Source organism: Pteropus vampyrus, unplaced genomic scaffold (genome assembly GCF_000151845.1).
Source record: "Pteropus vampyrus isolate Shadow unplaced genomic scaffold, Pvam_2.0 Scaffold83, whole genome shotgun sequence".
Classification (NCBI taxonomy): Eukaryota; Metazoa; Chordata; class Mammalia; order Chiroptera; family Pteropodidae; genus Pteropus; species Pteropus vampyrus.
In genome coordinates this window covers 7,171,572-7,184,655 of record NW_011888864.1, presented here as the reverse complement: position 1 = coordinate 7,184,655, position 13,084 = coordinate 7,171,572, and the positions used below count along the sequence as shown (strand labels likewise).

Genomic DNA, 13,084 nt, shown 5'->3' with positions numbered 1-13,084 from the left:
CTCTATCTACTCCCAGCTGGCCTGTTTTCTAGCTGAGGGACCTTGGCCAAGCTTCCTGAACTTCGATTTTGTCATCAGTAAAACCAGTTTAACAGCCCTTCCCACAGCAGAGGCCCTAAGCATTACCCAAGTCTAAGTAGCTTACAGGGGCCTGACTCTTGGGAGGAATGCAATAAAATTCGGTTCCCTTCCTATGAGGCTTGAGGCTTCCGATGCTTCTACAAGGGCAACAAATTTGTATTGTCTTGACCGACAACAACACAACAAGACCAAAGGTACTGTTTACTTTTCTACTTATCTATCCAAGTAACACAGTAAAGCAGAAGGAAAAAGAAAATCCACCAACTTGATGGGAAGTGCCCATGAAATGAGTAATTCTTTGTACTTGCATATCCTTTTCTTTTTAAATTATCTCTCAAGAAATGTTTGGTACACTGAAAGAGCATCAAACACACTAAAGAATGTTCAACAATACCTTTCTTTAGCAGGTTCAGTTCATCAGGAGTTCAGGTAACAATTTAACAACCTTGAATTAACCACACTGAACATGATTTTAAAGTTCTATGAAACTGTGCCTAAAATAGCTGCTGGCCAACGCCTAGTGCCCAAGTTCTAGATTACTTTTCATTTTCACTCGGTAGTCTCTCACTGTAAATTTCTACCCCCCCAAAAAAATGTACTTTGTTCTTCAGTAGGAAATCATTTTAAGGCAGCAGCCCAAAGAGCAGCTTTCCCTGTTTAGATCTGCACTCGAGTCATTGATTCATTAATGTCAAGTGTTTTAGGAACAGTGCTGTTCCATGCCCAAGCCTGTGCGTCCTGCAAAGCACGCAGAGACACCCACTCTCAATTCCTGAGTCTGCGATCCTCTGACATGGGCAAACTGGATGTGGCACACATGCTCCTGAACCCACCCTGGCAAGCTATTCAACATCTGCTGTGCATCTGTGTCCAAATCTTGTGCTGAATGCCACAAAACATGCAGCCATGACTGACACTGCACCTGCTCTCCCAAGAAGCAGGCACTCAATTCTGGACCATGGGCTGAGCCACCGAAACACTGATCAACTTAAGCAAATGCTGTTCCAAAGAGGGCTCCCTGAAATGGTTCTGTGTCCCAAGGATCTTGTGATCAGAAAATGAGATAGAATGGAGAAAAGCAGCTTCTCAGTTCAAGTTAGGGAGATGGAGTTCATTGACTACTGGAAATATGAAAAAAAAAAAAAAAAAACCCCACACGTTTATATGGCTGTTTACAGCAGCAGTCCCCAATCTTTTTTGGCACCAAAGACCAGTGCTCCTTATGTGAATCTAATGCCTGATGATCTGAGGTGGAGCTGAGGTGGTGACGCTAGCACTGGGGAGCAGCTGCAAATACAGATGAAGCTTCACTCTCTCACCCGCAGCTCACCTCCTGCTGTGGGGCCTGGTTCCTAACAGGCCATGGACCTGACTGGTCTGCAGCCTGGTGCTGGGGACCCTTGACTTACAGAAAAAAGAATAGGCTCAATCACGGGGATGAAGGGAAGAGTGGCTCAGGAGTCCTTCCTCACCCTGGGGCCCCAAGCAGTCCTGACCCTGGAACTCGAATTCTATTTATTCTATTCATTCATCTATAAACTGAAGGACAATGACTTCCAGGTAGAGAACACACTGACCATAAGCTGCTTTTTTTGGTCAATCCTGAAATCCCACTAAAACCATAGTAAAGAGCACCTTTTAAAAAGGCTAACCCTCCTGTACCAGGAGAGGAGAGAAGACCAACATCAATGAAATTCCAGAAGCTGGAAAGTGGGTTGTGAGAAGATGGAGGAGGAGACAACAAATGCTAAACTAGAGGAGGAGAAAACAGAGAATCAACTCCAAAGCACCAAATGCCCAAAACTCAGGAATTGGCAGCACCAGGCACCTCTGGAAGAGAGCACTTATAATGAGGAAGGAGTTAAAGAAGCAGTCAGATATCCAGATTGCCTCCCCCACTCCTCACAGCCAGGCAACTGCCCCATGCCTCCCCTATCAAGGAAAACAACTGAAAGCATATTCCCTGGAAAGGAAAACTGAGGGTTTCCAGAGCAGAAGGAAAACTAGCAAGACACTATACCAGCACTCAGTTCTTTCCCTCCATCTAGCGCTCAGGTGGGCATGAAGCCTCAGGCCAGAGAAGCAAACAGGCATCATTCAGCCTAAGGGGAGCACCAAATGTGGACAACGACCAGTCTGGACCGGAGGTCAGAAGGCTCAAAAGGCGGCTTCCCCAGAAGAGAAAAATGTATAAAAAGTGAAAAGAAACTGACATAAGCCACTCCACACCTTCCTTTGCAGTAAGAACACCTATGACATCACTATGTTAAAAACATCCCACTCAAGGGCTCAGATTTCCAATCAGCTTCATAGTCTCTGACTATGACACATGAATGGATATCAGAAGGTGGCCTCTACCACAAAAATAGAGACCAAAACCAACAAAAAAAAGGGGCTGGGGAGGTTGGAGGAAGAGAATCTATTGAGGAAAAAAATACAACATAACTACAATTAACATCCTCGGGGAGATAAGAACAGATATTTCAACTGCAACAAGAACACTATAATAAAGAGAAGCAAACATGTTCTCAGAACATTCAGAGAACCAAAAAGAGCTCTTAGAATTTACAGGAGTAGAAATGAAATGCTTATCAGAAGAGCTGAAGATAAAATTGAGACAATCACATAAAACCAAGCAAAAAAAAAAAAAAAGCAGATGGAAATTAGGTTCGAAAGGGTAAGAATATTTGAAGACCTGTCCAGAAGGTCCAACATCCAAATAATAAAGAAGAAAACAGAGGGAAAAGGGACTCCAAGAAATAATTCAACAAAAAGACTCGTGCTGCCTGATTAAAGGGGCCTGCAAAGTACCCCACAAAAAAAAAAAAAAAAATAGATCCATACCAAGACGTCTACTCATTGTGAAACTTCAGATCACAAACAAAAAATTCAGATCCTATTAAGCTCAGGAAGAACAAAGCAGCTCTCGTACACAGCACCTGGACTGGTGTGGCGCCGCAACACCAACAGCTAAAACACAGTGAAGAAATGCCTTGAAAATTCTGGAGGAAAATAATTTCCATCCTATGACTGACTATATACCACACCAAAATATTAATCGAGGGGAAAGATGAAAATAAAGAAATTTTCAGATTTTTTATTTTCAATTTTCAAAAAACCTACCTCCCGAGCCAAAAACATACAGTGAAGAAAAGAAATCCTCTTCAATAAATGGTGCTGGGAAAACTGGAAAGCCACATGCAAAAGAATGAAACTAGACTGTTGTCTATCACAACACACCAAAATTAACTCAAAATGGATCAAGGACCTGAACGTAAGACCTGAAACAATAAACTGCATAGAAAAAAAAAAAAAACACAGGTACTAAAACTCGTGGACCTCAGACTTAGCAATTTATGAATTTGACCTCAAAAGGGAAGTAAAAGCAAAAATAAATGAGTGAGACTATATCAAACTAAGTCTTTGCACAGCAAAGAAACCATCAATAATGCAAAGAGGCAACCACCCGAATGGGAGAATATATTCACAAACAACGCCTCTGATTAGGGTCCAATATCCAAAATATACAAAGAACTCATACAACTCAACAATGAAAAAACAAACAATCCAATTAAAAAATGGGCAGAGGACCTAAAACCGACACTTTTCCCAAGAAGACATACAAACGGCCAACAGACATATGAAAAGATGCCCAACTTCACTAACTATTTGGGAAATGCAAATCAAAACCACAATGAGATACCATCTCACACCTGTTACAATGGCTATCCTCAACAAGACAAGTAGTAACAAGTGTTGGAGATTTGGAGAGGTAGTGAGGAAGAAGGAACCCTCATATACTGCTGGTGGGAATGCAAATTGGTACAACCACTACGGAAAACAGTAGAGAGGTTCCTCAAAAAACTAAGAATTGAATTATCATATGATCCAGCAATCCCTCTTCTGGGTATTTACCCAAAAAACCTCAAAATTTTATCTGCAAAGATATATGCACCCAAACGTTCATAGCAGCATTATTCATGATGGCCAGGACACGGAAGCAACTGAAGTGTCCTACGACAGATGACTGAATAAAGAAGATGTGGTACATATATACAATGCAATATTACGCAGCCAAAAGAAAAGATGAAATACTGCCATTTGCAACATGGATGGATCTTGAAATAATCACATTAAGTGAAATAAGTCAGACAAAAGAAGTTGAAAACCACGTGGTTTAGTCATGTGGGATATCAAACTGAAAACAAATATGGCAAAGAGAGACACATGGACAGTGGATTAGTGGTTACCAGAGGGAAGGGGGGAGGTAGAGGTACATAGGAGTTAAAGGGGTCAAAAATTTGGTGATGGAAAGAAACTTAACTCTGGGTGGTGAACACACAATGCAATATATATATGACTTACTGTTGAATGATACACTTGAAACATTTGATTTTGTTAATCAATGTCACACAATAATTTTTAGTTTAAAAAAAAGGTTACAAAAATGAAAAACGAAAATACCTACCTCCCGTGTACCCTATTCACAGGAAGGCACTACAAGTTAGGTTTCATCAATACAATGATGTAAACCAAGAAAGATGATGACAGGAGACACAGAAAACAGGCCATCCAACAGAAAGCAGCACAAAGAATCCCGAGGACAAAGACAGAGGAAGCCAGTAATACACCAAGTGCGGATCCGCTCACCAGTCCAGATCAAGCAGGTGGGAAGGCTCACAGGGAAGACTTACGCAGAAAGATGAAACTAATTGTGAACTTCCTAAGAGACGGTTCAACAACTGGTATGAGTCTGGGGTTGAATAAGTACTGCTAATGACTGAATGTTTGTGTCCCCCAAAATTCATATGTTGAGACCTGATCCCCAAAGTGAGGAGGTGGGGTCTTTGGAGGTGATTAGGTCATGAAGGTGGAGCCCTCGGGATTGGGATTAATAATTTTATGAGACCCTAGAGTGCTCCCTTCTGCTGTGTGAGGACAGAGCAATAAAACACTGTCAATGAACCAGGGTCCTCACCAGACACCAAAATCTTTCGGCACCTTGATCGTGGACTTCCCGGCCTCCAAAGCTGTAAGAAATGTTTGTTGTTTCAGCCACTCGATCTACGCTATTTTCTTGTAGCAGCCCAAAAAAAATAATTACTAAAACACAACTTCTAAAAAAGATTTCAAAAATAATCTTGGTTTACTAGTGGCTGGCTGTGAATACTATTTACAGTCACATTAACAGTACACACTGATCTAACCAAAGTTACAACGTAACTAAATTGGGGAGAGGGATGAGATGTAACCTGTGAAAGACAGAAATCCTCATCTTCAGAGATAATGCCTAAAACTAGAAAAAAGAATAGAAGCAATTTTTAAACATTCTTTATATACAAAGAAATAAACAAAAATCAGCTATGAGATCAAAGGGACTGCCTTTGGGGAGGAGGAAATGCAGGCAAGGGGCAAGTAACTGCCATCATTCCAAACCTTATGAAGCCATCTAACTCTTTAAAATATATGTATAACTTCTTTAATAAAAACTAAACAAAAATCCTAAATAACTAAAAATTTTAAAAAGGCTTTGGGTCTAAAGGGCCCTTTCAAATCTTAGGTCCTAAAAGTCTTTTTAAAAACAGGAAGATAGTTAAAATAAGAAGAAAAACACCAGCTACATATTCAGTAAGCATTAACATAAAACCTGAAATGTTCCCATAATTTATTCAGCTATTAATAGGATGCTGAATAGATAAGGTTCTTTTTGCTGACCAAGAAGCCTTATGAAAACATAATGAAAGGTCTCTACCATCAACAACTCTGTGCTGCTCAGGGGTGTGCACATAAGTGCCTTTGTAATCCACAATTAGGGATGTTTTATACTTTGTGGCAAACAAAGGTACATCTTGTTTTATTTTCTCTAATTTCAACCTTGGAAACTAGGCAGACATTTAGGATTAGGAAACTCCATGTTCGTCTCCAAGAGCCATCTCCAAGGTGTTGCAATAGCCATGTTTTTCTTTTTCTCAAAGCATTTGGCACTAAGTTTTAAATACACTGCAACTGGTCCAAAGACAGTGGTTGACTCTAAGCAGCAACAGAGGGATAAGAGAGTTTAACTTCTATTTTCTGCATTCACTCCTGCCACAAGATTCCATTAATGATAACAATGCTCAACTTAAGCAGGGGAAAAAAAAAAAAAAAAAGCCACAGACTGGTTGGTTGGGTGTGGTCCATTTCCTGCAGGTACCCGAGTTCCCAAACAGGCAACTCTGAATCACTGGGAGAAATCACCCAACAGAGTGAAGTGGCATGTTTCTAAAGAGATCATCAGATTCCTCAAAGCTGGCTTTAGTGTGACTAAAAATACACTAGAAAGAAGCAGCAACTAACAAGAGACTCATTTCTTCAGTAACTACTCACATTACATCTTGAATCGAGGTCCTAGAAAAATACTGTTCAACTGAAAAGCAATCAACTTGCATCAAGTAAGTAAGCTCAGCTCTAATGCATCAGAGCCGTACCTCGATGAGGACAAAAAATTACAAAAAGGAACAAGAAGGTAATGATGATGTGACACTGTGCTACATTAGCTGCCTAGAAAAATCTAACCTGACCAATTTCTACTTGAAGCTCACCTGGTTCTATGTAAAATACTATTAAGAACATTTCCAGATCTGGGATTAGAACCAAAATGTCCTAGATTCCTCCAAATTATAGTTAATTTTTTAAAATCTTCTAACAACCCTCTCTCCCAAAAGCACACTTCTAAGCAAAACAAACTCTTAACACTAATAAGTTTTGGTGACATAGGAAAAGAGGAAATATGAAATACTGAAATAGGTACTTTTAAAAACATAGGCAACAGTAACAGAAAAATATGCCTTTATTTTCCTTATTATTCTTTAGCATAAGAAAGCAAAAAGGGTTAAAAGGAGTGGGACAGAGTAAATAAGACTGTAAAATGTTCAGACAGTTCAAAGAACCAAGGTTTAAAACAACCTTTTGGAAAGGTTCACTTTGGCACCACTCAGCTTTCTCTGCTCCAACTCACGTTCCTCTCACCTAAAGTGCCACCACTGCCTTCCAAGCTGGTGCCCAGCACTACCCAGAATCTAACTCTTTCTATCGTCTCCTACCAACTGCGACTGAGAAAGGAGGGTTCCTAAAGTACAGAACACAACCCTACCCTACTGCAGCCAGGAACACAGGCCCCCTTCCCTGGGCCCGTGCGGTTCCCCCATCCCCCAGCTCTAAGAATTAGCTTTCCAACCTGGCACCTCTGCTCTTTGCATACCTCAGTTATTCATTTGAATTGACCCTCACTAGGCTGCTGACTTCCTGAGGACAGACCCAAAGGAGGTTCTCACCTCTCTCTCCCATGGCTGCTGGCCCCACACTCCACAGACTAATGCGTTGCATGAACGCAAGCCCTCCATCTAGTCCAAGGTTCTAAGACACTAGGCCACATTCTATAGTTATCAGCATTTCCCTCAAGGTGCTTTAAGAACCTTGACCTCACAAATACCCTAAATGTCCATACACCAACCTTTTCCCAGGGTGCAGATGGTAACAGGCTGACCATGGGGAGGCCTCTACCATGGAAACAGGAAAAAAACTATGGAAATGTGACACTAAAGTGGAAAAAAAGGGACAAGAGCACTTAAGCCACAATTAAATGCAGCTGTCCTTCTGTTTGCCTTCATTTCCCAGATTTTGCAGAGCACACAGGTCTCCCCAGGGTAAGCAAGAGCACTCGAGAAAAAGCTGCCAAAGCATCCAAACTGCCCATTAAACAAACGTCTTTCTTGCTACCCCCACACAAAGGAAAGGAAAACTTTCAGGCAAAGGTTTCTCAAAGTAGCTAGAGAAATGGAAGGATGATGCTAACCAGTAGAAACTAAGTTTTCTAGCTATTCTTGTAAATTGTCTGTACTTTCAAATATGAGAATATCTTAAATTTACGACATCCTCAAAACATGCTAACTTAACTCAGGCCCTACTACACATGTGACATAGCTAATGAGTATTTTCCAAACTTGAGTCAAACCACTCAGCTGTGAAATCAATTTAGTGTTGCAACCAGCTTTTTTTTTTTTTTTTTTTTTTAAATAAAATACATCACACAACAGTACTTCACAAGTTGTCTTACAAAACTTTTGTTTCAGGTCTTGATGTAAAATATATTTCTTACATGAGTCACTGTCCAGAAAGTTTAAAAGTAACTGATAAAATTTTGTAATAGAAATTTATAAACCAAAATCTACTTTTTAAATTACAACTTATGAAAACTATAAACCGATCAGTGCCTCTTAACTGTAACTGAAGGTTGATTTTCTTTTCATCTTAACCGAGTGATACACCAAATGTTCAATGAAGGACAGAGAGCAGTTAAACCCACAAATATCAACTTTTGTTTATTCGTAGTTACTATATTCAGTTCATGATTTGTTTTTTCATCCATGCTAATATGAAACTGGGGTGTGGGAAGTAAAAAAATAAAAAGCCTTTGGCAACCTTCATTAAACATTAAAAACGATAACTCATTCAAATTTACAGTCATCAACCCCTCACCTAGGACTTGCCACATGAATGTTCAATGACTGCTGATTGAATAAAATATCAATCTCATATTCCTAATTTCTTCAGCAAACACTTTGGAATGAAATGAATATTAATTTTTGCAAAAGTAATAACAAAGTGATAATACAACATGGTGAGTAGGAGTGTGGTTTTTTGAGGGCCAGAAAGACCTCAAGTTTTCAAAAGTCAAAAATTTGCCTTTTTTATACACTATCTCACATTGGTCAGTTCAATTAGTCTCCTTTCCGGTTGGTTCCCACATCTAGAAAATGGCATAAATAATACCTATGCTCAAGCGCTATTAATAAGAATCAAGAGGCATAAAAATGATTTGCAAGACAGTGAAAAATGTTTACACTAATGTGTTCTTTCATTCAGGCTTATTTTTAGACATCTTTGCCTAAGCTGCCTGAATTCACTCTGCTGTCTTTCTGAAATTTCTAAACCAACTCCTTATAAGCTTTGGTCAGGAGATGAGGGAAAAAAAGGGGAGGAATATATTAGAAGAGGGAACAGAAGGGTTAGTAGTTCTATTTTATCCAAAACAGTCAAAGGCAGGTGTGCCTTTAATTTATTCAACAACTCTGAGGAAAGCCTCCCTGGGCAGTAGCTGCTGCTTATTCAAAGTAAAAAATAAATGTACTTTGTTGGTTTTTTTTTTTTCTTTTGGGGGGAGGGAAAAGAATGTTCTTCCCCAAATGGCACAATAAAAACAATTATCGTACAGTTTGTAGATGTACTTCAATACAGAGATAACTGTCAGAAGCCATCTTCACATCTCTAGAAATATAACATGAAAATTTGGTTGTTTGAACCAAATAAAAACTTATCAGCTTTTATACTGAAAGAGCAAAATAAAAAGTTCCCTAGGTAACACTACGTAGGAAATACACTATGTTTGGGAAGCAAAGTTATTAAAGAAAATTCACCTTCTTTTCCCAAGATTTAAGAATTTTGACCTATACTCTTGAAGAAAAAAAGTGAGGACAAAAAAAGTATTGATACTAGATAGCACCTGGAACCATCTGATACTGACTTCAGGGCACCTGCCAGTGTTGCTTTAAGTACCTTTTTTCAAAATGATTCTCTCCCCACAAAGGCAGAGTGGCAAATTCTCAGGCATTTGTGCTACATTGCAACCTGATTAACATAGCAGAAAAGTCCGTTTAAAGGAACTATTGAGTAAAAGTATTTTTTTTTTATCATTACAAAAGGGCTTTCTTGCTCTACTGATCAGAAATAATTTTTCACCCAGTTCACTGTGCCTTCCTGCTTCTCAATTCAAATCAATCAAAGCAGGAACTTTAGGAAATACCAAGAAACCACATCTGATTTTTACCTAGCAGCCAGCAGCAGCTTAGGTTTTAAATGTTGAGTTTAAAAACTCTTTAGATGAGATTCAAGGACCGTTTTCTCAAAGTACATTCTTAAGATATTAACATTATCTGCTACTCCTTAAAAAAAAAAAAGACTCGAGCTAAGATTCTAACTTTATGTTTCTATTTTTCGATATTTCAAACCGGAACAATAAAATCGAGTTTTCCTTTTATGGTTTTAAATGGGGGTGGGGGACACATTCCCGATTTCTAAGAGGCCAGGTCCCAGTTCCTCTCAGCCCTCAAGACCGAGGGAAGAAGTGAAAATGAGCCCGTGGCTGTCTGTAAAATAGATAATCCACTTGGATACTGCGGTTTTATCATCACTCGGCTAAGCTAAACTGGGAGAGTAAAACTTTAATGACATACTCTAGCTGCATCATGAGATTTTAATTCTAATCATTCTGCCATTTATGCGCTTACAAACATTACAAATTAGTCAAGGATGGCGGTTTTAGTCTTCAAAGGGCTAAAAACGGTCCCCAATGGAGAAAAACTCTAATATATATGTTTCACGTAGATTTAAAATTCAACTTCTCCTCCGCTCTCGCCCCCCCCCGCCAAAAAGTCACTGGTAGGCCATGATGCCACAGAGTATCAACGGAGAGGTTTACTGGGAAGAACTCATCTGGATCCAACCAAGTCTCAAAGTAAAAGCCTAGTGTCCCGGGATCGGACGGGTCAGCCTCGGCTAGGGACAATCGAGGGCATGTTGTCGAGCGATTCCTTCTTCCAGAAGGTTTACGGGCTCGCACTTTCCGCTCTCTGCACCAGAAGGGAAGGCGCGGAACAAACGCACTAGAAGTAGAGCTGGCAGTTACACCTTCCTCCACCCTACCCTGCCTCCTCCGCCCAACAGGGCCCAGAACTAGTCCCGGCGCGCCCGGGGCTCCCCTCCCGCCTCTCAACTTTACCGCCCGCTCGCCGGGAGGAGACAGGGGCCTCCACCACACCCCGCAGGCAGGGCCCAGAGACCGCACAGGGGCCTCCAAGGGCATTTTCCAAATCACTTCTCCGCGGGGCTGGGGCCGGCGCTGGGCCTGCAGCTCCGGAGGCGCTGGTGGGAAACGCAAGCGGGAAGGCGAGACGGCCGGCGCCCCCATATCCCTCCCTGGCTACCGCGACTCTCGGCCCCCGAGACGCGGGCCGCGGCGCGGGTCAGGGGCGCCCTGGGGGCTGGGAGAGGCGCGGGAGGCCGGCGCGACCCCGGAAGGGGCAGCACGGGAGGGCCATGTTTACACCACCAAGTTCCCTGCTTCCGCCCCAGCCCGCGCATCCCTCCCTCCCCTCGGCGGCCCAGCCTCTGCCTACCTGCATGCCGGGCAGGCCCGACTGCACCGGGGAGTGGGCCATGGCGGTCAGCACGGCCACTTCCTGGGACGGGACGGCCGGGCCGCGGCGATTCGCGCGGGCGATGAGGCCCAAGGGCCGCGCACAGCCCTCGGGCGGCGGGGTCGGCGGGCCAAGCCCGAGTCCGGCTTCGGCGGGGCCGGCCAGAGCCCGAGGCCACCCGAGCCCCCACAGGTCCCGAGCCGGATGGTGGCTCAGCGGCGAGTGGCGGGCAGCATCTCCATGCACAGCGCCGGGAGGGGCTGCGAGAGGCGCGGGGCCTCTCCGCGAGCTGCTGCTGCCGCCTCTACTACTGCCGCCGCCGCCGCTGCAACTAGGCTGGACCCTGCGGCCCGGAGTCGGAATGGGCGCGCACAGCCGGCCGAGCCCGCGAGCGTCGAGGTCGCCCCGCCCCAGCCCGGCCCCCGCGTCCGCCCCCGCGGCCGGGCCGGGGACCCCGCCCCGCGTTTCCGGAAGGGGGAGGAGGCTCGCGGGCGCCCTAGGCCGCAGCCGCCTGCGCCGCCGCCTGCCGGGGCGGGCGGGGACCCGAATGTCGCCCTGGGCTGGCCCCCGCCCTCAGTTGGCTGGGCGGAGTGGGGAGGACGGACGGGTGCGGGGAGGGGGCCCTCTCGGCGTGGGAAAGAGGGAACCATGTGAGAGTCCGAGATTGGCTTTGTGCCCACCCACATTCCCCGGTCTGGACCGGGTCAGACGCCTGGGGTTGGGGGGGGGTGGTCTGGATGGCAAAGGAGCGGTGAGCACCAACTCTGCCTCCACTGCCTTCTTCCAGCGAGCCCACCCTCCTTCTGCCCCTGGGAAACGAGCTCTAGGCGACCTCCCCGAGGACTGAGCCTGGGGCAGGGAGACTTTGGAAGGGAGAGTGCCCAGCGGGGCCTCAGCCAGAGTCCGGTTTGAAACTACCAGGGCGGAGCTTCTTCGGTGTCTGGGTGAAGTTTCGTGTCTGGGTGAAGTTTCCAGCCAACCCAAGGAGGAAACCGAGAGAGGAGAGGCCGAGAGCTGTTAATTCTCCGTGCTTTTGCTACTTGAAAACAGCCCCGTTTGGAATGCTAGGCGCTCTAAATTTGGCTAAGAAATGAGGAGGGTGAAAACCATCATCTCTGGAATCGAGTCCGAAGCGGGACCGTCCACCACGTGAAGGGAAAAACCGTGAGGGAGGGGCAAGGAGGAAAGGAAGACAATAGAAGGAAATCGTGTCTAGACTTACCCCAGCCCTCTCCTCCGCTGCCGGTAAAAGCCTCAGGTCTGCTCTGGGCACCAGTTCTGCCTCCGCCATTTAGTACCCTCTTTTCCAACTGTAAAGGAAAGAAACAAGAAAGAATGAGTCAATGCCTCCAGAAAGTATTTTATTTACAATGACAAAGTGATAGCCACTGAAGTGATCAGCTCTACCTCCGATTCATGCCCGTGAATGCCCGTGTTGCACCATCGCTGTGCGAGGTTGGACGTACATTAAGTGAGCCCCCAAAAGTTCAGACTCTTGTAGGAAACTGAAAGTCCTCCACCGAGTTAAGGAGGGTTTATTCTCTGAGGTGTCACGTATTCAGAGAATTTAAATTCCCTCTGTGGGACACTAAAACTTAATCCCTGCTTTCCCTTTAGAAACATGCGCGTTTTTCCTCGGGATTTTTACCTCTCCATACCTTCAGTGTTGTCACTGGTACACTACACTGAGTTGTAAAGCCTTGTCTCTCACACACACACACACACACACACACACACACACACACACGTACTGTGAAAGGAGTTTGGCA

The 13,084-nt window shown here is 44.1% G+C and overlaps 1 protein-coding gene across 2 annotated transcripts in view; it reads right to left on the bottom strand.

Moving 5' to 3' along the window:
• The window catches only part of STK24 (serine/threonine kinase 24), a 106,784-nt gene extending 93,927 nt beyond the window's left edge, over positions 1-12,857 (bottom strand). Inside the window, exons 1-2 of one of the 2 annotated variants that reach the window (XM_011363220.2) lie at positions 12,723-12,857; positions 12,538-12,625 (exon numbers count right to left, since the gene is read on the bottom strand). In XM_011363220.2, the coding sequence (XP_011361522.1) occupies positions 12,538-12,606 (69 nt within the window). In that variant the 5' untranslated portion in view covers positions 12,607-12,625; positions 12,723-12,857. Of the gene's footprint in view, positions 1-11,294; positions 11,868-12,537; positions 12,626-12,722 lie in introns of those variants that run through there. The other variant, XM_011363221.2, reaches the window with a different exon arrangement.
• Positions 12,858-13,084: the final 227 nt, after the last annotated feature.